We start from the raw sequence: 26,783 nt of genomic DNA, 5'->3' as shown, positions 1-26,783 counted from the left end.
CAGTACAAAAAGGAAGGTTGGTGTCTCAGAGGCACAAGATAAAGACTGGTGTTTCAGCAGTACAAGAGAAAGGCTGGTGTCTTAGCAGTACTTGAGGAAGGTTGGTGTCTTAGCAGTACTTGAGGAAGTTTGGTGTATCAGCAGTACAAAAGGAAGGTTGGTGTATCCACAGCAAAAGATAAAGATTGGTGTTTCAGCTGTAAAAGAGAAAGGTTGGTGTCTAAGCAGTACACGAGAAAGGTTGGAGTCTCAGCAGTAAAAGTGAAAGGTTGATGTCTTAGCAGTACATGAGAAAGGTTGATGTCTCAGCAGTAAAAGAGAAAGGTTTTTGTCTCAGCAGTACAAGAGAAAGGTTGGTGTCTCCACAGTAAAGAGAAGAGTTGGCATTTCAGCAGTAAAAGAGAAAGGTTGATGTCTCAGAGGCACAAGATAAAGACTGGTGTTTCAGCAGTACAAGAGAAAGGCTGGTGTCTTAGCAGTACTTGAGGAAGTTTGGTGTCTTAGCAGTACTTGAGGAAGTTTGGTGTATCAGCAGTACAAAAGGAAGGTTGGTGTATCCACAGCAAAAGATAAAGATTGGTGTTTCAGCTGTAAAAGAGAAAGGTTGGTGTCTAAGCAGTAAAAGAGAAAGGTTTTTGTTTCAGCAGTACAAGAGAAAGGTTGGTGTCTCCACAGTAAATAGAAGGGTTGGCATTTCAGCAGTAAAAGAGAAAGGTTGATGTCTCAGCAGTAAATGACAAATGTTGATGTCTCAGCAGTACAAGAGAAAGGTTGGTGTCTCAGCAGTACATGAGATAGGTTGGTGTCTTAGCAGTACATGAGAAAGGTTTTTGTCTCAGCAGTAAAAGAGAAAGGTTGATGTCTCTGCAGTATGTTAGAAAGGTTGTTGTCTCAAAAGTACAAGAGAAAGGTTGGTGTCTCAGAAGTACATGATAAAGGTTGATGTCTCTGCAGTACACCAGAAAGGTTGATGTCTCAGCAGTACATGAGATAGGTTGGTGTCTCAGCAGTACATGAGAAAGGTTTTTGTCTCAGCAGTAAAAGAGAGAGGTTTTTGTCTCAGAAGTACAAGAGAAAAGGTTGTTGTCTCAAAAGTACAAGAGAAAGGTTGGTGTCTCAGCAGTACATGAGAAAGGTTGTTGTCTCAAAAGTACAAGAGAAAGGTTGATGTCTCTGCAGTATCAGAGAAAGGTTGATGTCTCTGCAGTATCAGAGAAAGGTTGATGCCTCTGCAGTATCAGAGAAAGGTTGATGTCTCTGCAGTATCAGAGAAAGGTTGATGTCTCTGCAGTACACCAGAAAGGTTGATGCCTCTGCAGTCTGCAGTACATGAGACAGATAAAACTGATTTAGCAAACTGGCAGACAGCTAAATAAAGGTTGATGTCTCAGCAGTACATGAGATAAGTTTGTGTCTCAGTAGTAAATGAGAAAGGTTTTTGTCTCAGCAGTAAAAGAGAGAGGTTTTTGTCTCAGAAGTACAAGAGAAAAGGTTGTTGTCTCAAAAGTACAAGAGAAAGGTTGGTGTCTCAGCAGTACATGAGAAAGGTTGTTGTCTCAAAAGTACAAGAGAAAGGTTGATGTCTGCAGTATCAGAGAAAGGTTGATGCCTCTGCAGTATCAGAGAAAGGTTGATGTCTCTGCAGTATCAGAGAAAGGTTGATGTCTCTGCAGTATCAGAGAAAGGTTGATGCCTCTGCAGTATCAGAGAAAGGTTGATGCCTCTGCAGTATCAGAGAAAGGTTGATGCCTCTGCAGTATCAGAGAAAGGTTGATGTCTCTGCAGTATCAGAGAAAGGTTGATGTCTCTGCAGTATCAGAGAAAGGTTGATGCCTCTGCACTATCAGAGAAAGGTTGATGCCTCTGCAGTATCAGAGAAAGGTTGATGCCTCTGCAGTATCAGAGAAAGGTTGATGTCTCTGCAGTATCAGAGAAAGGTTGATGCCTCTGCAGTATCAGAGAAAGGTTGATGTCTCTGCAGTATCAGAGAAAGGTTGATGCCTCTGCAGTATCAGAGAAAGGTTGATGTCTCTGCAGTATCAGAGAAAGGTTGATGCCTCTGCAGTATCAGAGAAAGGTTGATGCCTCTGCAGTATCAGAGAAAGGTTGATGTCTCTGCAGTATCAGAGAAAGGTTGATGTCTCTGCAGTATCAGAGAAAGGTTGATGCCTCTGCAGTATCAGAGAAAGGTTGATGTCTCTGCAGTCTGCAGTACATGAGAAAGGTTGATGTCTCTGCAGTCTGCAGTACATGAGAAAGGTTGATGTCTCTGCAGTATCAGAGAAAGGTTGATGCCTCTGCAGTATCAGAGAAAGGTTGATGTCTCTGCAGTATCAGAGAAAGGTTGATGCCTCTGCAGTATCAGAGAAAGGTTGATGCCTCTGCAGTCTGCAGTACATGAGAAAGGTTGATGTCTCTGCAGTATCAGAGAAAGGTTGATGCCTCTGCAGTATCAGAGAAAGGTTGATGTCTCTGCAGTCTGCAGTACATGAGAAAGGTTGATGTCTCTGCAGTATCAGAGAAAGGTTGATGTCTCTGCAGTATCAGAGAAAGGTTGATGCCTCTGCAGTATCAGAGAAAGGTTGATGTCTCTGCAGTCTGCAGTACATGAGAAAGGTTGATGTCTCTGCAGTATCAGAGAAAGGTTGATGCCTCTGCAGTATCAGAGAAAGGTTGATGCCTCTGCAGTATCAGAGAAAGGTTGATGCCTCTGCAGTCTGCAGTACATGAGAAAGGTTGATGTCTCTGCAGTATCAGAGAAAGGTTGATGCCTCTGCAGTATCAGAGAAAGGTTGATGTCTCTGCAGTATCAGAGAAAGGTTGATGCCTCTGCAGTATCAGAGAAAGGTTGATGTCTCTGCAGTATCAGAGAAAGGTTGATGCCTCTGCAGTATCAGAGAAAGGTTGATGTCTCTGCAGTATCAGAGAAAGGTTGATGCCTCTGCAGTATCAGAGAAAGGTTGATGCCTCTGCAGTATCAGAGAAAGGTTGATGTCTCTGCAGTATCAGAGAAAGGTTGATGTCTCTGCAGTATCAGAGAAAGGTTGATGCCTCTGCAGTATCAGAGAAAGGTTGATGCCTCTGCAGTATCAGAGAAAGGTTGATGCCTCTGCAGTATCAGAGAAAGGTTGATGCCTCTGCAGTATCAGAGAAAGGTTGATGTCTCTGCAATATCAGAGAAAGGTTGATGCCTCTGCAGTATCAGAGAAAGGTTGATGTCTCTGCAGTATCAGAGAAAGGTTGATGCCTCTGCAGTCTGCAGTACATGAGAAAGGTTGATGTCTCTGCAGTATCAGAGAAAGGTTGATGTCTCTGCAGTATCAGAGAAAGGTTGATGCCTCTGCAGTATCAGAGAAAGGTTGATGTCTCTGCAGTATCAGAGAAAGGTTGATGTCTCTGCAGTATCAGAGAAAGGTTGATGTCTCTGCAGTATCAGAGAAAGGTTGATGTCTCTGCAGTATCAGAAAAAGGTTGATGTCTCTGCAGTATCAGAGAAAGGTTGATGCCTCTGCAGTATCAGAGAAAGGTTGATGTCTCTGCAGTATCAGAGAAAGGTTGATGCCTCTGCAGTCTGCAGTACATGAGAAAGGTTGATGTCTCTGCAGTATCAGAGAAAGGTTGATGTCTCTGCAGTATCAGAGAAAGGTTGATGTCTCTGCAGTATCAGAGAAAGGTTGATGTCTCTGCAGTATCAGAGAAAGGTTGATGCCTCTGCAGTATCAGGGAAAGGTTGATGCCTCTGCAGTATCAGAGAAAGGTTGATGTCTCTGCAGTCTGCAGTACATGAGAAAGGTTGATGCCTCTGCAGTCTGCAGTACATGAGAAAGGTTGATGTCTCTGCAGTATCAGAGAAAGGTTGATGTCTCTGCAGTATCAGAGAAAGGTTGATGTCTCTGCAGTATCAGAGAAAGGTTGATGTCTCTGCAGTATCAGAGAAAGGTTGATGCCTCTGCAGTATCAGAGAAAGGTTGATGTCTCTGCAGTATCAGAGAAAGGTTGATGTCTCTGCAGTATCAGAGAAAGGTTGATGCCTCTGCAGTATCAGAGAAAGGTTGATGTCTCTGCAGTCTGCAGTACATGAGAAAGGTTGATGTCTCTGCAGTCTGCAGTACATGAGAAAGGTTGATGTCTCTGCAGTATCAGAGAAAGGTTGATGCCTCTGCAGTATCAGAGAAAGGTTGATGTCTCTGCAGTATCAGAGAAAGGTTGATGCCTCTGCAGTATCAGAGAAAGGTTGATGCCTCTGCAGTCTGCAGTACATGAGAAAGGTTGATGTCTCTGCAGTATCAGAGAAAGGTTGATGCCTCTGCAGTATCAGAGAAAGGTTGATGTCTCTGCAGTCTGCAGTACATGAGAAAGGTTGATGTCTCTGCAGTATCAGAGAAAGGTTGATGTCTCTGCAGTATCAGAGAAAGGTTGATGCCTCTGCAGTATCAGAGAAAGGTTGATGTCTCTGCAGTCTGCAGTACATGAGAAAGGTTGATGTCTCTGCAGTATCAGAGAAAGGTTGATGCCTCTGCAGTATCAGAGAAAGGTTGATGCCTCTGCAGTATCAGAGAAAGGTTGATGCCTCTGCAGTCTGCAGTACATGAGAAAGGTTGATGTCTCTGCAGTATCAGAGAAAGGTTGATGCCTCTGCAGTATCAGAGAAAGGTTGATGTCTCTGCAGTATCAGAGAAAGGTTGATGCCTCTGCAGTATCAGAGAAAGGTTGATGTCTCTGCAGTATCAGAGAAAGGTTGATGCCTCTGCAGTATCAGAGAAAGGTTGATGTCTCTGCAGTATCAGAGAAAGGTTGATGCCTCTGCAGTATCAGAGAAAGGTTGATGCCTCTGCAGTATCAGAGAAAGGTTGATGTCTCTGCAGTATCAGAGAAAGGTTGATGTCTCTGCAGTATCAGAGAAAGGTTGATGCCTCTGCAGTATCAGAGAAAGGTTGATGCCTCTGCAGTATCAGAGAAAGGTTGATGCCTCTGCAGTATCAGAGAAAGGTTGATGCCTCTGCAGTATCAGAGAAAGGTTGATGTCTCTGCAGTATCAGAGAAAGGTTGATGCCTCTGCAGTATCAGAGAAAGGTTGATGTCTCTGCAGTATCAGAGAAAGGTTGATGCCTCTGCAGTCTGCAGTACATGAGAAAGGTTGATGTCTCTGCAGTATCAGAGAAAGGTTGATGTCTCTGCAGTATCAGAGAAAGGTTGATGCCTCTGCAGTATCAGAGAAAGGTTGATGTCTCTGCAGTATCAGAGAAAGGTTGATGTCTCTGCAGTATCAGAGAAAGGTTGATGTCTCTGCAGTATCAGAGAAAGGTTGATGTCTCTGCAGTATCAGAAAAAGGTTGATGTCTCTGCAGTATCAGAGAAAGGTTGATGCCTCTGCAGTATCAGAGAAAGGTTGATGTCTCTGCAGTATCAGAGAAAGGTTGATGCCTCTGCAGTCTGCAGTACATGAGAAAGGTTGATGTCTCTGCAGTATCAGAGAAAGGTTGATGTCTCTGCAGTATCAGAGAAAGGTTGATGTCTCTGCAGTATCAGAGAAAGGTTGATGTCTCTGCAGTATCAGAGAAAGGTTGATGCCTCTGCAGTATCAGGGAAAGGTTGATGCCTCTGCAGTATCAGAGAAAGGTTGATGTCTCCGCAGTCTGCAGTACATGAGAAAGGTTGATGCTCTGCGTCTGCAGTACATGAGAAAGGTTGATGTCTCTGCAGTATCAGAGAAAGGTTGATGTCTCTGCAGTATCAGAGAAAGGTTGATGTCTCTGCAGTATCAGAGAAAGGTTGATGTCTCTGCAGTATCAGAGAAAGGTTGATGCCTCTGCAGTATCAGAGAAAGGTTGATGTCTCTGCAGTATCAGAGAAAGGTTGATGTCTCTGCAGTATCAGAGAAAGGTTGATGCCTCTGCAGTATCAGAGAAAGGTTGATGACTCTGCAGTATCAGAGAAAGGTTGATGTCTCTGCAGTATCAGAGAAAGGTTGATGCCTCTGCAGTATCAGAGAAAGGTTGATGCCTCTGCAGTATCAGAGAAAGGTTGATGTCTCTGCAGTATCAGAGAAAGGTTGATGTCTGCTTGCAGTATCAGAGAAAGGTTGATGCCTCTGCGTTTGCAGTACATGAGAAAGGTTGATGTCTCTGCAGTATCAGAGAAAGGTTGATGTCTCTGCAGTATCAGAGAAAGGTTGATGTCTCTGCAGTATCAGAGAAAGGTTGATGTCTCTGCAGTATCAGAGAAAGGTTGATGTCTCTGCAGTATCAGAGAAAGGTTGATGCCTCTGCAGTATCAGAGAAAGGTTGATGCCTCTGCAGTCTGCAGTACATGAGAAAGGTTGATGTCTCTGCAGTATCAGAGAAAGGTTGATGCCTCTGCAGTATCAGAGAAAGGTTGATGCCTCTGCAGTATCAGAGAAAGGTTGATGCCTCTGCAGTATCAGAGAAAGGTTGATGCCTCTGCAGTATCAGAGAAAGGTTGATGCCTCTGCAGTATCAGAGAAAGGTTGATGCCTCTGCAGTATCAGAGAAAGGTTGATGCCTCTGCAGTATCAGAGAAAGGTTGATGCCTCTGCAGTATCAGAGAAAGGTTGATGCCTCTGCAGTATCAGAGAAAGGTTGATGCCTCTGCAGTATCAGAGAAAGGTTGATGCCTCTGCAGTATCAGAGAAAGGTTGATGTCTCTGCAGTATCAGAGAAAGGTTGATGTCTATGCAGTATCAGAGAAAGGTTGATGCCTCTGCAGTCTGCAGTACATGAGACAGATAAAACTGATTTAGCAAACTGGCAGACAGCTAAATAAAGGTTTAGCAGAGTACCTTCTGATTTCATATTTTGCAAGTGGTATAAAAAATTGTAACTTAAAAGACAAATTTTAAATTCTTGTAATATTTTATTTCATCCATTTTAATCAACATTTATTGTTGTGCTAAAGGACTGAAAACCAACTTCTTACATTTTAACAACTGGATTATGAAAACAAAAGTAATTTTTACAGGTGACACAAATTTATTTTCATGGTTATAATTTAAACCACAAATGACGTTAATTTCCGTTAATTTCCAATGCCTGGGAACAAAATAAGGCAGGAAGTTCACTAAAACTACAGGATGTATTTTATTGGTCAATTTGTAATTGCCAAATTAGGGACAAATTGATGGTAATTTATGGTCATTCATGGGTCAGTAGGAACCTATAAAGATGTGAGATGACACTCATAAATGACACAATATGTTTTCAGTGGCTAGAAGCTGATGTCCACCTTTAATACTCATTATGACAACAAATCACCCTATTTGTGCACATTCACAATGCTGTCAAATTCAACTAATCTCCATACCCTCCATTTGACAAAAATCCTAAAATACTCCAGTAAGTGTTTTGTTTCCTCTTTATGAAATTCCCTATGAATTTCATCCCTACCAGGAGTACTGAAGAATATATGAGAACTAAAATTAAAGGCAGCCAATGTCAAAATTTACTAGATAATTAAAACAAGTTTTAATTACTTTCTATTGGTTCAACTGTAGTCTCTTAGTCCTAGCACAATTCTTGGGCTAAAAAGTCATGTAGGAACAACTTGTTTTGAATAAAAAATATATTTGGCCAAACAGCCAGACAGAAACTTTGCCCAAACAGGAAATTATGTCACGGGATAGGTATGAAGCCTGAAACTCTAGCAGATACTATAAATTACAATATCTTAAATTATCTTAAACAACAAATATAACTGCATTACTACTTGACAGTAATTAGCCTTTTTCCCAAACAGCACTCAAACCCAGGGTTTCTACTTAAAATTTTGTTCATCAATTTTTTACTCTGGCTGAGAAAAAAATCCTTTGGCTGTTTCAAGTATACAGCGCTCAAATCTGCTACAGTGGACAAGCCTGGTATGTCTTCATCTGAGGTGGACTGTAGTCCTAACATCAGTAGAGTCTGAACCTATGACCTAACCTTTCATCTACTATACCAAAAATTTATAGTCTAGGTGCCATTTCACCAGCAAGATAGAACAATTATTTTAATCCAAATTTCAAATTTCTCAGTTTTTAATCAAATTTACAGACTAAAAACTTCAAAGCAATTTAATGTCAATTTCCGCTATTTCAACAGTGAGTAACTGGGCAATTTTCCTGCTGGAAAACAAGAAAAGTGCATAAATGTCACCATTTTAACAATTTAGTGGAGACTTTATGGTGAGAAAATTTATTAAAAAATCTTTAATCTTAAAATAACTGACCTATGGTTGAAATCAGGAGTGGTCAAGATCAAGAGAAATATCCCTAGTGGTTAACAGCTTCAAGTTCATGGCAAAAATTATGAGCACCCATAATAAAGTGTTGGTACAGAAGGTGTTAAAGCTAGCAATAATACTTGAGTGGTCAGTGAGTGGTCACTTCAAACAATTTTCAGGTAAATTATCTCATATTTTATGGTCTGTGAACAACACTTGGAATAACTGGCAGTTTTATTGGAGACTCCCATCCATTGGGTCTGTTGCAATTCATATGCTGTAAAATCACAAATATTTGTGTTAGAATAATTTTCCTGATTGCGTCTGCCCCTGAAATCAAATCCTAACAAACAAGTATATATAAATTCCCATTTATTTTATGATCCATGAAATCATATTCCAGCAAATAGCCATCTTGGCCAAAGCTAATGAAGTGATATGACTTTACAATATTATATCCCTTGTTTCCATAGAAACATCCTCCTCCTAGGAATCATTCTAGGCTAATAAATTATCACATAATCTGCTTAGGACAAGATGGGGACAATGTAATCCCTTTTAATGTATTATTAATCTCATTTTCAGGCAAATGGTGTTTTAGTAGATATAATAATGGTGCTGGACACAAGTGCAACAATACTCTAATGCCAAGATTAAAACAGCTGTTTGCAGGTCAGTCAGATATCTCCAGCATTGAAAATGACAATGTTCTCAGACTGTCAGGTTCCCCCTGGGAGCAGAAAGAGTAGACTCAGAAGTTGAATTGAATAACTACTATAAGTAAAATCTTTTTATGTTCTTTCATGACAAAAACTTTCTTTGACTTTGATTATATGTATGTTTAGTAAAAGAAATCCTCCTTAAACCAAATCTCAACCAATAAATGTATTTTTGATGTGATATACATTGAGAACTAAGATACAAAAACTACAGCCTCTAAGAGAAACTATAACATCTTAAAAACAACATTTTACATGTACAATATAATGGAATACTTGTACAATAATCTGATTACTTGAACAAAACAAAGAACCAACCAGAAAGGTTGTTATGGCAACTTCACACCAAGTTTGAGTAAGATCTTAATGATAATGTAGAAAATCCAATGACTTGAATAAGCACTTAACATACATGATTGTAGAAAAAGTACTGGATAATTGGTCAGAGAGGGAGAGTCTTTGAGTAGTAAGGGTTATAGCTTTTGGAAACCACTTTCTACAAGGAAGAAAGCACCGTTAGCTATTAATCATTATAAATGTCAGTAAATGAGGGCTTTACCCACTCTGTAACACATATAATACAACTTCAATCATGAACGTACTTTTCTCTGATTATTTCAATGTAGAAAATAAAAATAACAGTTATTGCTCTTACAGAAAACAGAGCAACTAATGAAAATGACAAACAATATTTTGCTTTGATTTTTCCTTTTCTATTTACATAGATAAAACATTAAAATAATGGGGCATGATAAGCTATGGAAATGCTATGGGTTCAAATTTAAGTATGTGTGTAGAGGGACTAAATAGAGGTGGGGAATGACCAAGCAATATTTAAAGTATGTTATAATTATAGAGTATCTGGATGTGTTTTATCAGAAAGTATGTAAAATGAGTAGTGAAAAAATATGTTTTAATTTTACTGTTTTATCAAACATCTAAGTTCGGTTTCTGATAAAAAATTTAAAAGTCCTTTAAGCAACAGTGTTAAAGTAATGTCTTCAATATGTCCTTAATGCCCCGTCACTGAGTGCATCCTAGCAACAGAATTATGTGGGATTTACTTTGATACCCACAATAACCTTATAAATTTATTTCATTTTTCATTAAATGCTTTTAAGCTTAAAATTCTTTTATACAGATATGCAAAATACGAAACTGATCAAATTTTTAGAAGTATTTAGGGACCCGTTATGAATGATCAAAGACCATAAAGTGAAAACTGCAGGGTGGGATTCAAAGTGTGTTTCCATACTTCCTGTTATTTTCACCGATAAAACAGATTACGTAAAGAAAGTTACGATTGAATTCAACTAGCGAGGTGACATGTCGCTTAAGTCAATATTGCCGAAAGATGTCATTTTAGCGTTACACAACCTAACAAACGCTTGATGAGAAATTGATTTAAAAGGTTTTATCACTGCACCTGAAGGAGGCACGAAAATATATAGATTGTAATAAAATCTCATTATAAATACATTATGCAAATACAGCTTGACATCTACCTTGAATGATAGAAGCGGTAAAATACTACATATACTTCATTAAAATGTCAAACAAATCAATTAAGCCACTTTAATATTTATTTAATCATTGAATTCTTTTATAAAAAAAAAAAACTCTGCCAGAATATTAAAAAACGCCTTCATTTAGAAAAAAAACAACAATTCAGTTGCTGCAGACACTAAAATAAATTAATCAGATGTCCACCTTTTCCCACATTATTTTTTTTTTCTTAATTCACTGAAGGCCACAGAGGCGTAAAAACCCTGACGTTTTTAAAGTATACATCAAAGTTTCACTGCTTTTGCTGACCGCCACACATGGGAAATGCCCAAAAGGTAAAACACAACTTTGGTCGTAAAAAAGGAAATGTGGTGTGAGGTGAGCCATTAATCTATGTCAAAATTTGACCTTTCATTAATCCAAGGTACCTGACCCTAAATTCATCATTCCCCTGCTTCATTTTAAGTATCAGACTTTAATTAAGGATCAACTTATTTGTCCGAAAGTCTGAAGCCAGCAGTGAAATTGGTGTTATCACTAGGAAAAGGTGTGTCTAGCCAATTAGGCGAGCAGTTGGCCGGTAAATTGATAGGGGAACTATGGCCATCAGCTCTATCAAATCTAAATCTAAGCAGCAATGCTTTAATTGAAACATTCATTTAAATGGGTTTTATACTTGGAAAGAAATAAAATTTCATTAACATATAAAGACTATCACTGCTTTTAATGTATTCTAAATAATGCTTGAAATTAAATCTAAATTAGATCTTAATGGAATATTAATTTTTTTGAAATATAAAAGAAATGTCATTTTAATTCTTTAGCTTATACTTTTATAACGTTTTAGCTGAAAGTTAAAGAATGATTAAAGTTTTTCCATTCAGTTTCATGTTAAAAACAAGAACTGCTGAAGGCTTCTTGATTTTGGCCCAGTAGCTAATTTTAAATACAACGTGGACTGCAGCAAGCAAAGATCAGAGTGTGATACACCAATTATTCTGATCATTCCTATACAGTAAGATGCCAAATTTAAGTAAATTTTTCATACACTTACATGAATTTACTATTTTTGTAAACGCTAAAAAATAAATGCACTTTCTATATTTCATCAGCATTCGTAAAGTTTACACCTATCTTTAGAGAAATTATAATTTTTCTATTTATATATTTTAGTAAAAATCTATATATATTTTGTAAGTCTGTATAAATGAAACAAACTGGAATTGTTCCTACTACTCAACTAACCTCACTGCCTACATCAACAAACTGATCAAATCCAAATCAAAAATCTATTCTACTCTAATGGGTAGAGATTTTGTGTCTTTGCTTCTTAGGGTGGCAACGATTTATTCCCAGCAGACTTAATAGGAGATTAAACATGCAGAAACTTCAGTATTTAGCTGACAGGGAATGACAAGACTGAGACGGAATAAACTATGAGGATGCTTGTACACAAGATTCTAACAGGGCATCTACAGTGGCTGTATGTGCAGTGTAAAAGATAAAAGGCAAGGGTAGATTTCCCGGAAGCACTGAGCACCCCAAACACAGCCATACAGCCATGTATCGTAAAGTAGGCATGCAACAAAAAGAACCTGTAATGGAAAAATATTGCAGACAGGTTGCTTTAAAAATCCAACAACACGTACATTTTAATTATATGCAAAATATACACTAAATAAGACTGATGTGTAAGACTGGTGTGTTTTAAATATGTTGTTCGAGCATAATCCTCCTTTGCTAATATTAAAGAAAGCTTGAGGCTGCAAGGTACTCACTAATGGATATTAAAGAAAAAGCTGTCTGCAAAAACAAAGGCAGTTTGAACAATATTGTGGGGTGGGGGTGAGGGGTACAACTTCGCATGTTGCATGTTGGTGAATATTTAGTGAAAGTTTGAAAAATGAAAAATAAAGGAATGATTTTTTTTAAATTAAAGGGCAATAAATCTGTAGTTACTAAAGAGATCCTGACAAAATTGTGTGTGCACTACCAAATTATGGTGGTCTAAATTCAATTTAAGTTTCGTAGTTCTAGGTCAAAATTGTCACAAGTTATTAAGCAGAAATTGCCATATTTATAGTACCTTATATAGCTAACGGCAGAAACTGCTAAGGGCCATTACTATGGTGTTACTAAGGCAATCTTACTGAAACTTGACGTGCCACATTTCCCTGTAGTGGTGAACATGTATATGAAGTTTTATTTGAATATTCCAAACCACTTCCTAGATATGGCTATGGACGGACAGATGGACAATGCCAAAACTATACATCCTGTTTGAAAATCTAATGTCACAGAAGAGAAGCTGTCTGAACAAAATGTCACAGCTGAGCATTACACTGTCTGAACAAACTGGTGCAACAGAGGCGAAGCTGTCTGAACAAACTGATGTCAAAGAGGAGACACTGTCTGAACAAGTAGAACAGAGAAGCTGTGTAAACAAACTGATGTCAAAGAGGACAAACGTCTGCACCCAATGACTGCACAATGATGTCATAAAGGAAACACTGTCTGAACGAGGAGCTTTTTAAACACAATAACTGCACAGAGGAGAAAATGAAAAGCTGTCTGAACAAACTTAAGTCACAGTAAAGAAGCTGTCTGAACAAAATAATGTCACAGAGGGGAAGATGTCTGAACAAAATAATGTCACACAGGGGAAGCTGTCTGAACAAAATGATGTCACACAGGGGAAGCTGTCTGAATAAAATGATGTCACAGAGGAGAAGCTGTCTGAACAAACTGATGTCACAGAGGGGTAGCTGTCTGAACAAAATGATGTCTTTGAGGGGAAGCTGTCTGAACAAAATGATGTCACAGAGGGGTAGCTGTCTGAACAAAATGATGTCACAGAGGGGAAGCTGTCTGAACAAACTGATGTCACAGAGGGGTAGCTGTCTAAACAAAATGATGTCACTGAGGGGAAGCTGTCTGAACAAACTGATGTCACAAATGAGAAGCTGTCTGAACAAACTGATGTCACACAAGAGAAGCTGTCTGAACAAACTGATGTCAAAGAGGAAAGGCTGTCTGTGAGAAATAATATCACAGAAATGAAGCTGTCTGAACAAACTGATGTCAAAGAGGAAAGGCTGTCTAAGTAAACTGGTTTATAGGCATTGTGTATCTAGCCATTAGGTATGACACTGTGTTAACAGCAAACAGGTTTGACATTCTGTAACTGGCCAACAGTTAAGACACTGTGTGACTGGCAAACTGGTTTACAGATATTGTGTATCTAGCCATTAGATATGACACTGTGTTAACAGCAAACAGGTTTGACATTCTGTAACTGGCTAACTGGAAAGACACTGTGTGACAGGCCGACTGGTTAGACACTGTGTGTCTGGCCATTAGGTATGACACTGTGTTAACAGCAAACAGGTTTGACATTCTGTAACTGGCCAACAGGAAAGACACTGTCACTGTGTGACTGGCCAACTGATTTATAGACATTGTGTGTCTGGCCATTAGGTATGACACTGTGTTAACAGCAAACAGGTTTGACAGTTCTAACTGGTTAACAGGAAAGACACTGTGTGACTGGCCAACAGGTTAGACATTGTGTATTTAGCCATTAAGTATGACACTATGTTAACGGCAAATAGGTTTGACATTATGTAACTGGCCAACAGATAAGACACTGTGTGACTGGCCAACTGGTTTATAGACATTGTGTATCTAGCCATTATGTATGACACTGTGTGAACAGCAAACAGGTTTGACAGTTCTGTTACTGACTAACGGGAAAGACACTGTGTGACTGCCAAGGTTAGACATTGTGCATCTAGCCATCAGGTATGACACTGTGTTAACAGCAAACAGGTTTGACATTATGTAATTGGCCAACAGGTAAGACACTGTGTGACTGGCCAACTGGTTTATAGACATTGTTTGTCTGGCCATTAGGTATGACACTGTGTTAACAGAAAACAGAAAACTGTGTGACTGGCCAACTGGTTAAACATTGTGTGACTGGCCATTAGGTTTGTCACTGTGTTAACAGCAAACAGGTTTGACATTCTGTTACTTGCTAACAGGAAAGACACTGTGTGACTGGTCAACTGGTTAGACATTGTGTATCTAGCCATTAAGTATGGCACAGTGTTAATGGCAAACTGGTTTGACATTATGTAACTGGCCAACAGGTAAGACACTGTGTGACTGGCCAACTGGCTAGACATTGTGTATCTGGCCGTTTGACATTCTGTAACTGGCCAACAGGTAAGACACTGTGTGACTGGCCAACAGGTTAGACTTTGTGCAACTAGCAAACTGGTTTGACACTGAGTGACTTGCCAACTTGTTAGATACTGTGTCCAACTAACAGGTTTTATACTGAGTCACTGAAAATGATGACATTTAACTGGCCAACAGTTAAGACACTGTGATACATGCCCACATGTTAGACATTGTATAACTGGCAATAGGTCAGAAAATGTGCAACTAACAAACAGGTTAGACATTGTGTAACTGGCCAACTGGTTATATATTGTGTAACTGGCCAACTGGTTAGACACAGTGGAACTGGCCATCAGGTTAGACTTTGTGTAAATGGCCAATAGGTTAGACAATGTGTAAGTGGTAAAAGGTTAGTTTATACATAATTTATTTTAGGTCAATTGTAAAGGAAGTTCTACAACTTACATTAATCATTCTCGACACCTCATTCCTGATGGAATCCATCGCCATGAGAGAAGAGGCCAGTTTCCCTTTTAATGCTGAGCGCCAAGCAAGGGAGCTACTGGTACCATTTTTCACATCATTGGTATGACGCGGCCGGGAATTGAACCCACGACCTTCCGCACTCGAAGCGGACGCTCTACCACTAGGCTATAGAGGCGGTGCTGGCAAAAGGTTATATATATATATATAGAGAGAGAGAGAGAGAGAGAGAGATATTGTGTAACTGGCCAACTGGTTAGACACTGTAAAACTTGCCCACAGGTTAGACACTGTATAACTAGCCACTAGGTAAGACAACATGTAACTAACAAACAGGTCAGACATTGTGAAACTGGCCATCAAGTTAGACTTTGTGTAACTGGCCATTAGGTTAGACTTTGTGTAACTAACAAGCAGGTTAGACATTGTATTACTGGCAAACAGGTTATGTATCGTGTAACTGGCCAAATGGTTTGAAACTAGTCAACATGTCAGACTCTGTAACTGGCTAACAGGTTAGACATTGTGTAACTGGTCAAAAAGTGTATATACACTTCTACTCCCACAATCAATGCTTTAAATACTTTGACTTAAAAGGGGTAACAAGAAATATAAATATCTGAAGTCTAAACTAACCTATCTTGGTTATTTCTACCCTGTTTCTGTACAATGTTCATCAATATTATGTGAACATTTCTATGACTTAACTGCATGCAATGTTTCAAGTCCAGTGCACATATTGCTATTCAATCAATGAGTCTGAGTCACAGGTAAGCTTAATCAATGTATTTAACATCAAAATTTGACTTAGTCTGTCTTCCCTAGTGTGTCTACTTCTTCTCCACAAAAAGAACAGCTACCAAACATGTAATACTGGAAGAGGCTAAATTACACAGTTACATGAAAACTTGTCTAAGCTATTTAAAGTACCGGTATATTTAAATGGCATCAAAATTAATAGATGACCAACAATTCTAAACAACATATATTAATTCACTTCCTTTTTGCCGATCAGGAAGTTAGAATACATATTTTGAGTATGCTTGAAATTTCAACAGTTTTTTGTTGGGTTTTAAGGTCTCACCGACACAATAACAGCTGGGTCATATGGTGACTTTCCAGCTTAAGATGGTCAAGGAAGATTCTAGGTGCCCCTTCATGCATAATTTCATCACCTGGGTAGAACCACCGACCTTGAATGCTTGAAAATTAATTTTGTTGTTGGGGTTTAACATCACATCAACACAATAATAGGTTATATGGTGACTATCTAGCTTTAGATGGTGGAGGAAGACTCAAGGCATCATTACACCATGGGAGGGCACCTGGGTAGAACCACTGACCTTCCATAATCCAGCTGGATGGCTTCCTCAAATGAAGAATTCAATGTCCCAAGTGAGGCTCGAACCCACATTGGAGAGGGACAAGTGATTGAAATTTTAATAGTAACAAATATATTCCATATTACAGAACCATAAAAACTTGTCTTACCTGCTAAAGTGTAGTCCATATCAAATCCAAAGAACTTGACTTTCTCTAACATAAGGCTTCTGTTGACAAATACTCTGTAAATTGGAGAGATTTCATATTTAGTGGAGCCACAACTGTATCTTCTACCCCGTGACATGCTTCCTAAGTTGTTGTTTTTTTCACAATTATTTCACCACAAATTATTAAATCCCTAATAAATCTCTTCTTAAATAAATGCACTATTTGTGTTCTTCATACATTACAGATGAATGTTACATGATAATTTTCATGTCCTTTTGTGGGTTTTTCTGAAACACGCCTTTATTACACCATATCTTTTGCATGAGAAATAATCACCGTTGGCATATAAAACATCCATTTTTAAATGGATTGAAGTGTTACATCATTTACGTGCTGTCTAATGTTATTTTGTGGTTTTTACAACAATGCACAGTTATAGGACACAAAAATGTGTTCAATATCTTATTTAGCCATAAATATTTCCTCTGAACATCTCGTGTTTACAATTTACATACATGTCCGGAAACAAACTTCACGCAATTATTGATGAAGGAATCATCACTGCATGATACACAGTGACACCGTCTGCTACAGATACTGGTTAGAACATCACACCATAAAAGGCTGTATTCCAACGAAAAACCAGATACTTTCTCTGCATATAGTTCCATACCTGAGACAAGTTTACACAATACTCGATGACTTTAAATAGAATTTCCTGCCAACTGATGTTATATTATTATAGTCTGGTAAACACTTTCTCATTTTATATCATCAAATATTATTTCCATTGATTCATCTAAAAGACACAGAGAAGTATATTTTTCAGTATCACAACGCTGTTGGAGACAGTCAAGAAACTAGCAGATGATACTCCTCAATGATCGAATGCACTGTGAATAGAGTATATTTATTAACCAATTATGGGCCGTCATTGGCAATATCTGATATGGCTAGTATGTTTATAAATGTACCAAATAGGGAATCAATGCTGCAAAGTTTCTTTAATTCCCTTCAGATTGCATAAAAAAAGTAAGTACAAAAAAGAAATGACTGGAGACAGAGTTCTGCACTTCCTTTAATTGCTATCTATAGTTACAACTCTGATTAGCACAGAGTACTCATATTCATAGAAACCCAATGAATGAGCCGATAAGCAAGTCCATAGATGATGACCACATGAGACTAAGTATATCCAATATTGTACAGGACAATATTAAACTAGAGGTGTCATAGGAGTGATGAATTATACCCCCACAATATGGCCTTGTCACAGAACTAAGCCAATGTCAAACAGAACTTGCTTGACCTTTGACCTACTGACCTCAAAATCAATAGTGGTCATCTGCTGGTCATGACCAACCTCCCTATGAAGTTTCATGATCCACTGCCAAAGTGTTCTCAAGTTATTGTATGGAAAAGGTTTAAATGTTCCAGGTCATCCTAACCTTTGACCTTTGGAACGGAAAATCAATACGTCATCTGCTGGTCAAGACCAACCTCCCCCTATCAAGTTTTGTGATCCTAGTCCCAAGCATTCTGAAGTTATTGTCCAAAAACCGTTTAAATGTTCCGGGTCACTGTGACCTTGACCTGTGACCTACTGACCTAAAAATCATTAGAGGTCATCTGCTAGTCATAACCAACCTCACTACCAGTTTTCATTATCCTAAGACCAAGCATTCTCATGTTATCATCCAAATACCATTTAACTGTTTTGTGTAATAGTAATCTTGACCTTTGACCTACTAACCTCAAAGTCTAACTTTACCTGTATTTTATGATGTTACACCTGTGTATCATAATTTTTAATCCTAGGCAAAAGCATTCTCAAGTTATCATCTGGAAACCGTGTAACTGTTCCGAGTCACAGTGACCTTGACCTTTGACCTACTGACCTTAAAGTCAAACTTGTCCTGTATTTTATAATGTTACACCTGTGTACCAAAATTCATCATCCTAGACCCAAGCGTTCTGAAGTTATTATCCAGAAACCGTTTAACTGTTCAGGGTCACTGTGACCTTGACCTTTGACCTATTGCCCTCAGAGTCAAACTTGACCTGTATTTTATCATGTAATACCTGTGTACCAAAATTTATGATCCTAGGCCTAAGCGTTCTCAAGTTATCATCCCGAAACCGTTTAACTGTTCAGAGTCACTGTGACCTTGATCTTTGACTTACTGACCCAAAAGTCAAAGTTGACCTGTATTTTCTTATGTTGCATCTGTGTACCAAAAATTAATATAATCAGTCAAGCCTTTCATGAGTTATCATCTGGAAACCATGAAAACCAATAGAACAACAGACAGACCGACCGAGCGACAAGCTCACTCCTATTATTGCCCTCCCCAAACTTTGTTTTGTGGGGGTATATTAACCATTTTTTCTATGCTTACTTTTCTCTGAGTACAAAAGGAAACGAAAAGGAAAACAATAAGACATCAAGCACATTGATTCTGATATTCATGTGGAGCTTTAATTAGTCTATGGCTTTTATCTTTGCGTTTAACATGAAGATTAAGATTAAAGGAGATGCATTCGTCAAATACCAAATATATTGTATCCAATACCAAAATATATTGATTGGTCACCTATTAAAAAAAAAGGAAATGGAAGACAAAAGTAGCTACAGAATATTGTTTGATTTATGCACTAATTCAAGTGCAAATGGCATTATAATCAGTATTTTCATTCGACTTATCATTTATTTAAACAAGGAGAAAAATCTAGCCATTATCATTATATATACACATTACTTTTTCTAATTTGAAACACTTTTAATCAGGAAAATACAGAACATGCTCAATTCTATCTTTTCCTCTCAAACATCACGCAGAACTGCATAATATACTTGTAGGAATGCACATGATGGCTCATTTAGACAAATCATACAATCCTATTATTTTAACAGTATTGCCATACTTATCTATTATCTCCCTTTTAATTGATGTATGACCAAGACTTTATGTCCTTTTTAGTCACAGTTATTACTATTTAGATAAATGTGAACATAACTCAACCATGTATACAGATAAAAGAAGCTGAAAATATATAAATGTTTAAAAGTTTAACTTTCAAATAAGATTTTTTTTCTTGCTTATTAGTAAGTTGGCAGTAATTTCAGAGACTTTCTTTACACAGAGGTTGGTGAATAATTCTTGAAACTGTGAAAGGAAATGATGCACTCTAAAACAGATGGACATTTAAATGCTGCTATAATGGGGTCGTTTGAAACCAATTTCCAGAATGGTGACATATTTTATACCTCTTTAAGGTAATAAGAACTCTTAAAACTGTCTGCCTGACTTAATGATCGACCCAGATGTAGACACATTTTTCAACAATTTCAGCATAAGTTGTTTACCAGTGTTTCTTTAGCTTCTGCTTATCTGTCAGTGGCAGTAAGTTTATTTCAATGTGCATTTATTGAAAGCCATCAAATTATACTGAAACCACTTTTTAAATATTTTATATTAAAGTGGGGTAATTACAAGAATTTTCAGAAAAAAATGATAAAAAAAATATATATGTTTTCAATAGGGATTTTATTTTAAACTTTAAGTAATTTGTCTTATTGTTCCTTAAATAAATCTCTAACAGAATATAATTATGAATATTGAAAAATTGAATAAAATGTTGCTAAAATGTGACTGACCAATGACTATCAATCAGGCACCACTAAATGTATTGGTTAGCACTTTTTCATTGTGCGATGTTTGCCACCATATTACATGAATCCTTTAAAAGACATTTCTTGAACTGGTCACAATTAGTTCAAGTACACTTCATGAACTTCATGTTAGGCAGTCAGACACATTTTGTGAACTCTGTTTTCTTAGCTGTTTTTTTTTGTTGTTGTTGTTGTTGTTTAAATTGCACAGCCACTTTTTGTCAAAAAATATGGATCAACCACTTTTTATTTTTTCTTGAACATTTAAACCCAGCTTTGATTAGAATTTTAGAAATTAACTGATATTAAGTAATATCTCTCTGCTAAGAAAGTCAACATGAGGTCTTTCAAAGAAGATAAATAGTGCTGCTGTGAAAGAATAAAATCAGATATTAATTAGCCAAAAGATACATTCATAAACTTAGTACTATCAATTTTACCATCAGCTGATGAATGAACCAAGCTCAAAAATGCCTTGAACTTTTTAAGGCTTTTAATCACTATTCATGATTTGATCATGACGCTCTAAGAACTGTTCAAAAACTGTAAAAAGTTTATTGTCTCAATCACAGACAAATCAAGAAAGGTTCAAAAACTGTTCTTTTAGTTTCAGTTTTTAAACAGTTCACAATTTCACAGGTCTGTTTGCCTCCCTGTAGTCTCTTCACTGAAACAATTATACCAAAACAGCTCAATGGCAAACCATGCAAATAGTATGGAGGAGTCAGCTTTGTTCATAAATATCCCATCTTAATTTCTTTAAAATTGTAGTTAGCAGAGATCATGAGATGTGAATAAGCATTACAAAACCAGTTGTTTAAGGATTTGTTACCCATTGATTATGCATTCAGTAATGACCGTATTATCCTGAATTCGATGTCCTCCTTTTAGCTTAAATCAGGATTGACTGTTTCCTGGTCAAGGAAGCTACTTCCTGTAATAAGATACAGTTTTTTTTGCTTGACAAATTACCCTGTGATTCAAAATGACAATATTTCTTCCAGGACTACTGTAACTTGTTAATGTCACATACAACACATTCAAGTTTGTTTTAAAACAATTCTATCCAACTTTATTCAAGGCAATTTTCAGTAGATGCTTATTTGTCCATAATGAACAAATTTATAGACCCCATAATAACAAAGTAATATTGCAACTTCGTCCAGCAATAAAAAAAACCTTGACTGCTGTTTGCAACCCTACAAGAGCTTGTAAAGTGGAAGCAGGCATGACTATGTAATATACACATGGACGATCGAGTGGAGTAAGCTTTTGCACATACATGTGATACATCCCGGATTGTCCCGGAAATTACATACTCGTCCCGGTGTCCCGGACAGTATTAAAATGTCCCGGAAAAATAAAAATATAGGAACAAATAAAAATAATCCCCCCCCAAAACTTGTTTTTGTCTATAAGTTGTTAAATTTTACACAATAAACAGTCCCTGGTGTCACATTGTTTATTCCTAATCAGTTTCATGCCCTCGAGCGGGACACATGTTGATTAATTAAGCCCGCTTTGATCACGCGACGATCTTTTGATGACACTGATTAAGTTACAGTCAGTTATTATGATGACCCTGATTAAGAACTGACAGGATTATGCAATCAATAGCTGTATTATGATAGTTAAATTAGGAACAATAGTCGTAAATCTCTTTGTTTTTAGCACGTTGGCGGTAAAGCTACATGTAGCCTTTATGGAAGAGATTATTGAAAACGGTCAATTAAACGATAATCATTTTAAAAGGTTGTAATTATTTAAGATCTAGATCGATTGTCACACATATTCTAAATCAAAATGCTGAATGCCTTTGCCGACCGACCCATGAAAATCGACCCGACTCCAAATATTTTATATTGTCGATTTTATCTATAAGATTTATTTTATTCCTTTAAGGATTCAATTTAATTATTAGATAAATGTTTAAGCTTTAGAATGATACCATATTAGCTAGAATCTAAATCACAATGACCAGGTTGATTCTTCGTATAATAATAGTAAGTCTCCTAATTCTGTTCACCTCGGGAACGCAATAAATTCACGTGCCAAACTATAGATGTATTACCCGTACACATATATTTACCTCCCTTAAAAAGCTAGACGACATTTGCCGCAAATTAATACAAGCGAGTGAACAATGTTTATCTCAAGAAACTACATGTATATTACGATATTTTTGCATGAAACAGACGAATACCAATGTCACGGTGTATGTCCCGGACAAACGGTAAAAATCCCGGAAATTTTAACTCAGAATCCCGGAAACGTTCTGAAAAATTATGGCATGTATGCTTTTGCAGTTTGAATAAAATCTATTTAGAGTTTTAACAGAAGTAGACTGAAAGTGACACAAGCAAATATTCTGATTTCTAAGTTTAAAAGGAATATTTCAGCCACTGTTATGACCCTTGTCACATATGATCTGGGTTATAATGTAGAACAAATATTCTAAGTTTGAATCAAATCCATTAAGTACTAGAGAAAGACTGAAAGTACTTAAAGACGTTGACAAATTCAACATAATAGTCGGAGAGCCCTCCTTATACTTTAGTTGATGATAATACCACAATAACGTTGTAAAGGAAGTTATATTACAGACAGCTACAACTTCATCATTAAAATCCTTATTTCAGTCAATACTTAATACATCTCAAATGACCTTGACTTTTTCATTTGAAACTCCACTTCAGAGATTTCGTGCAAAGATCAATCCTACTATATACATCATAACATTCTACTTAAGACTAAGCAAGTCAAGCTGGGTATATATATTCAAGTCATCGCCTTCAATGACCTTGGATAAAAGTCACCTTGAGTTCTCACATTTGTCCTTTACACAAGCAGTTTTATAACTTCAATTTCCAATTTTCCAACCATAAAACATTCTCAGTTCCAGTCAGGTAGCAAGGCAGTTCACAATTAATCACCAGTAGCAGATTTTGTTTCATTTCTCCAATTTTGCAACAGCAGCGAAAATAAACCAATGCAATGTCAGCGAACAGGAGCAATGTCTAATGAAATGAAAAGAAAATTGCTATGGATCAATATCAACTTAAAATATTAATGCTTTATATTCCCAGTGTGCACTAATTAATCTCTAAAAATCAGACAACACAAAATTATGCATTTGATAATGCAGTGTTACTGTATCCAACCACCAATTATCATTTATCTATTTACATCCCAATCTAATTATTTCATCCATATAAGAAACAAACAATCTGTCATAATGTATTCACAATTTGGTTTCTATATGTATACTGAAGGAAAATATTTCAAACAATACATCAATATTATACAATAAAGTTATGTACTAAGTTTAAAATATGAACAATGACTTCCTGTAATTGTAAGTGTGTATTTCCCTGGCACAAGACTCTACTTTTCTCAGAGAAAGCACAGAAAAATCTTAATGTAAGAGGTTTAATACAAAAAACAATCAAAAACTTGAAGATGCTTTTGCAGAAAAGCACATGTCTCCCACATTGCATAGTAGTAATAGGCAAAAAGTCAATAGGGGACAGGAGCAAATCAAAGAGACACTGATGGTTGGCTGCAATAGGGATCATCTACTCGGCATGTCCAAATATCCCACAAAGTCTCAACATTCTGGGCCTAGAAGTTCTCAAGTTATTAATTAGAAACGGTTTTCCATGTTCAGGCCCCTGTGACCTTGACCTTTGATCTAGTAACCTCAAAAACAATAGGGGTCATCTACACTGTAGATCACCCTATAAAGTTTGAAGGTTCCAGGTCAAATGGTTCTCAAGTAACTGATCGGAAATGGATTTCCATGTTCTGGCCCCTGTGACCTAGATCTTTAATACAGTGACCCCAAAATCAATAGGGGGCATCTGCTCTGCATGTCCAATCATCCTATAAAGTTTCAACATTCTGGATCAACTGGTTCTAAAGTTACTGATCAGAAATGGTTTTCCATGTTCAGGCCCTTGTGACCTTGACCTTTGATCTAGTAACCTCAAAAACAATAGGGGTCATCTACACTGTAGATCACCCTATAAAGTTTGAAGGTTCTAGGTCAAATGGTTCTCAAGTAACTGATCGGAAATGGATTTCCATGTTCTGGCCCCTGTGACCTAGATCTTTAATATAGTGACCCTAAAATCAATAGGGGTCATCTGCTCTGCATGTCCAATCATCCTATAAAGTTTCAACATTCTGGGTCAACTGGTTCTAAACTTATTGATCAGAAATGGTTTTCCACGTTCAGGCCCCTGTGACCTTGACCTTCATCAGAGTGACCCAACAGCAGTCATCCACTCTGCATGTGCAATCATCCTATGAAGTTTCAACATTCTGGGTTAAGTGGTTCTCAAGTTATTGATTGGAAATGATTTTTCCATGTTCAGGCCTTGTGACCTTGACCTTTGATATAGTAACCTTAAAAACAATAGGGGTCATCTACACTGTAGATCACCCTATAAAGTTTGAAGGTTCTTGGACAAATGGTTCTCAAATAACTGATCGGAAATGGATTTCCATGTTCTGGCCCCTGTGACCTTGATCTTTAATACAATGACCCCAAAATAAATAGGGATTATCTGCTCTGCATGTCCAATCATCCTATAAAGTTTCAACATTCTGGATCAACTGGTTCTCAAGTTATTGATCGGAAATGGTTTTCCATGTTCAGGCCCCTGTGACCTTGATCTTCAACAGTGACCCCAAAATCAATAGCATGTGCAATCATCCTATGAAGTTTCAACATTCTGGGTTAAGTGGTTCTCAATTTATTTATCAGAAATGGTTTTCCATGTTCAGGCATCTGTGACCTTGACCTCTGATGGAGTGTCCCCAAAAACAATAGGGGTAGTCTACTCCATAAGCCCTGCCACCCTATGAAGTTTGAAGGTTCTAGGTCAAATGGTTCTCCAGTTATAGATCAGAAATGAAGTGTGACGGACGGATGGACGGGCTGATGGACGGACAGGGTAAAAACAATATGTCTCCCCCAGTGTCACTAGAGACTGATTTTCATGAAAAACGTATGTCTACAACCACTTACCATGAAGAAATTGTAAAATGCTATGATTTAAGGACCATATAACCTCAAGGGAAAATCACTGAACCATAACATTCAAACGTACACAACTGCTTGAACTAGGCTTGTCAATGGTTACTCCTGTAAAGTTTGGTGGAATTCCAACCAGTGGTATAGGAGAAGTAGCACAGTTAAAAAAAAACTGACAAATCAATTCATGGGTCAAGACTCCGCTTATAATTATTTTATCAGTACATGACTATAATATGCACAATTATACTTCACACTAATCACATGAGAGGTTTGGTGAAATTCAGCCTGACTGTAAACAGCAAGTAGAGTAAACACTATAAATTATGACAAATCAAGGGCCATAACATGCCGATGATATGTATAATTAGGCTTAGCACTGAAAACTCCTGTAAGGTTTGGTGGAAATCTGCCCAATGGTGTAAGAGAAGTTGCCAAGAATGTAATAAAATTTGACAAATAAAGACACATAACTTCCCTGAAGATCAATGAAACAGAACATGCCGATAATTTGCATATTTAGACATGTCACTGATCACTTCTATAAGGTTTGGAGGATCCACCCAGTCAAATAAGAGAAGTAGCTAAAACATCACAGAACATGACAAATCAAAGGTGATAACTCGGCTGAAAAACCAGAACATGCCTACGATATGCACAACTAGGTTTGCAATGATCACTTCTGTGAGGTTGGGTGTAATTCCTCTTGGTATGGAATCAGTTACCTGGACAAGGTAAAGATACAAGAAATCAACAGGCAGAACTCCACTGAAAATCAGTGATCTGGAACATGCTAATGGTATATATAACTATGCTACCGTAAAAACTCGAATATATTACGCTAGCATGTATATTACGCACCCCCAATCTTGTATCAAAATCTTGGGAAAAATGCTTACACTGGAATAATTTACGCACCGAAAAATCAGTCAGAAAACGTTGTTTACAAACTCGAAATCGGCCATTAGCGGCATGCATAAAAACGATTTCTCGTGAAAATCAAAATTGCTGCATAATCGGTTAGACAACAGTGACAATATCTGACAGACAAATTCTTTCTAAAGTATTTGAGAACTTTCTCAAGCTGTCAACATCGAAATTGCTGCATAATCGGTTAGACAACAGTGACAATATCTGACAGACAAATTCTTTCTAAAGTATTTGAGAACTTTCTCAAGCTGTCAACATCGAAATTGCTGCATAATCGGTTAGACAACAGTGACAATATCTGACAGACAAATTCTTTCTAAAGTATTTGAGATCTTTCTCAAGCTGTCAACACCTTAGTACACTAACAGACGTGCGAACAAACATCTCATAATTATGGGCACATCAAACGAGAAAATCGCGGCTAATTAGCATGTTTGTTTAACAATCAGGGATCATCCTAGGTCAAAATTTTAGGGAGAAGTGACTTCTCCCTCCGCAGAATTAAGGGAGAAATCGAGGAATTTAAGGAGAAGAATCGGCA

The 26,783-nt window shown here is 37.5% G+C and overlaps 1 protein-coding gene across 1 annotated transcript in view; it reads right to left on the bottom strand.

The window, feature by feature from the left end:
* Positions 1-26,783, bottom strand: part of LOC123546564 (cytosolic purine 5'-nucleotidase-like) — a 103,782-nt gene that overhangs the window by 63,854 nt on the left and 13,145 nt on the right. Inside the window, exon 3 of the mRNA XM_053550897.1 lies at positions 16,602-16,675. Coding sequence (XP_053406872.1) covers positions 16,602-16,675 — 74 coding nt within the window. The remainder of the gene's footprint in view (positions 1-16,601; positions 16,676-26,783) is intronic.

Source organism: Mercenaria mercenaria, chromosome 9 (assembly GCF_021730395.1).
Source record: "Mercenaria mercenaria strain notata chromosome 9, MADL_Memer_1, whole genome shotgun sequence".
Taxonomy (NCBI): domain Eukaryota; kingdom Metazoa; phylum Mollusca; class Bivalvia; order Venerida; family Veneridae; genus Mercenaria; species Mercenaria mercenaria.
The sequence above is the reverse complement of the archived record's forward strand: the minus strand, read 5'-3'. Positions and strand labels throughout refer to the sequence as shown.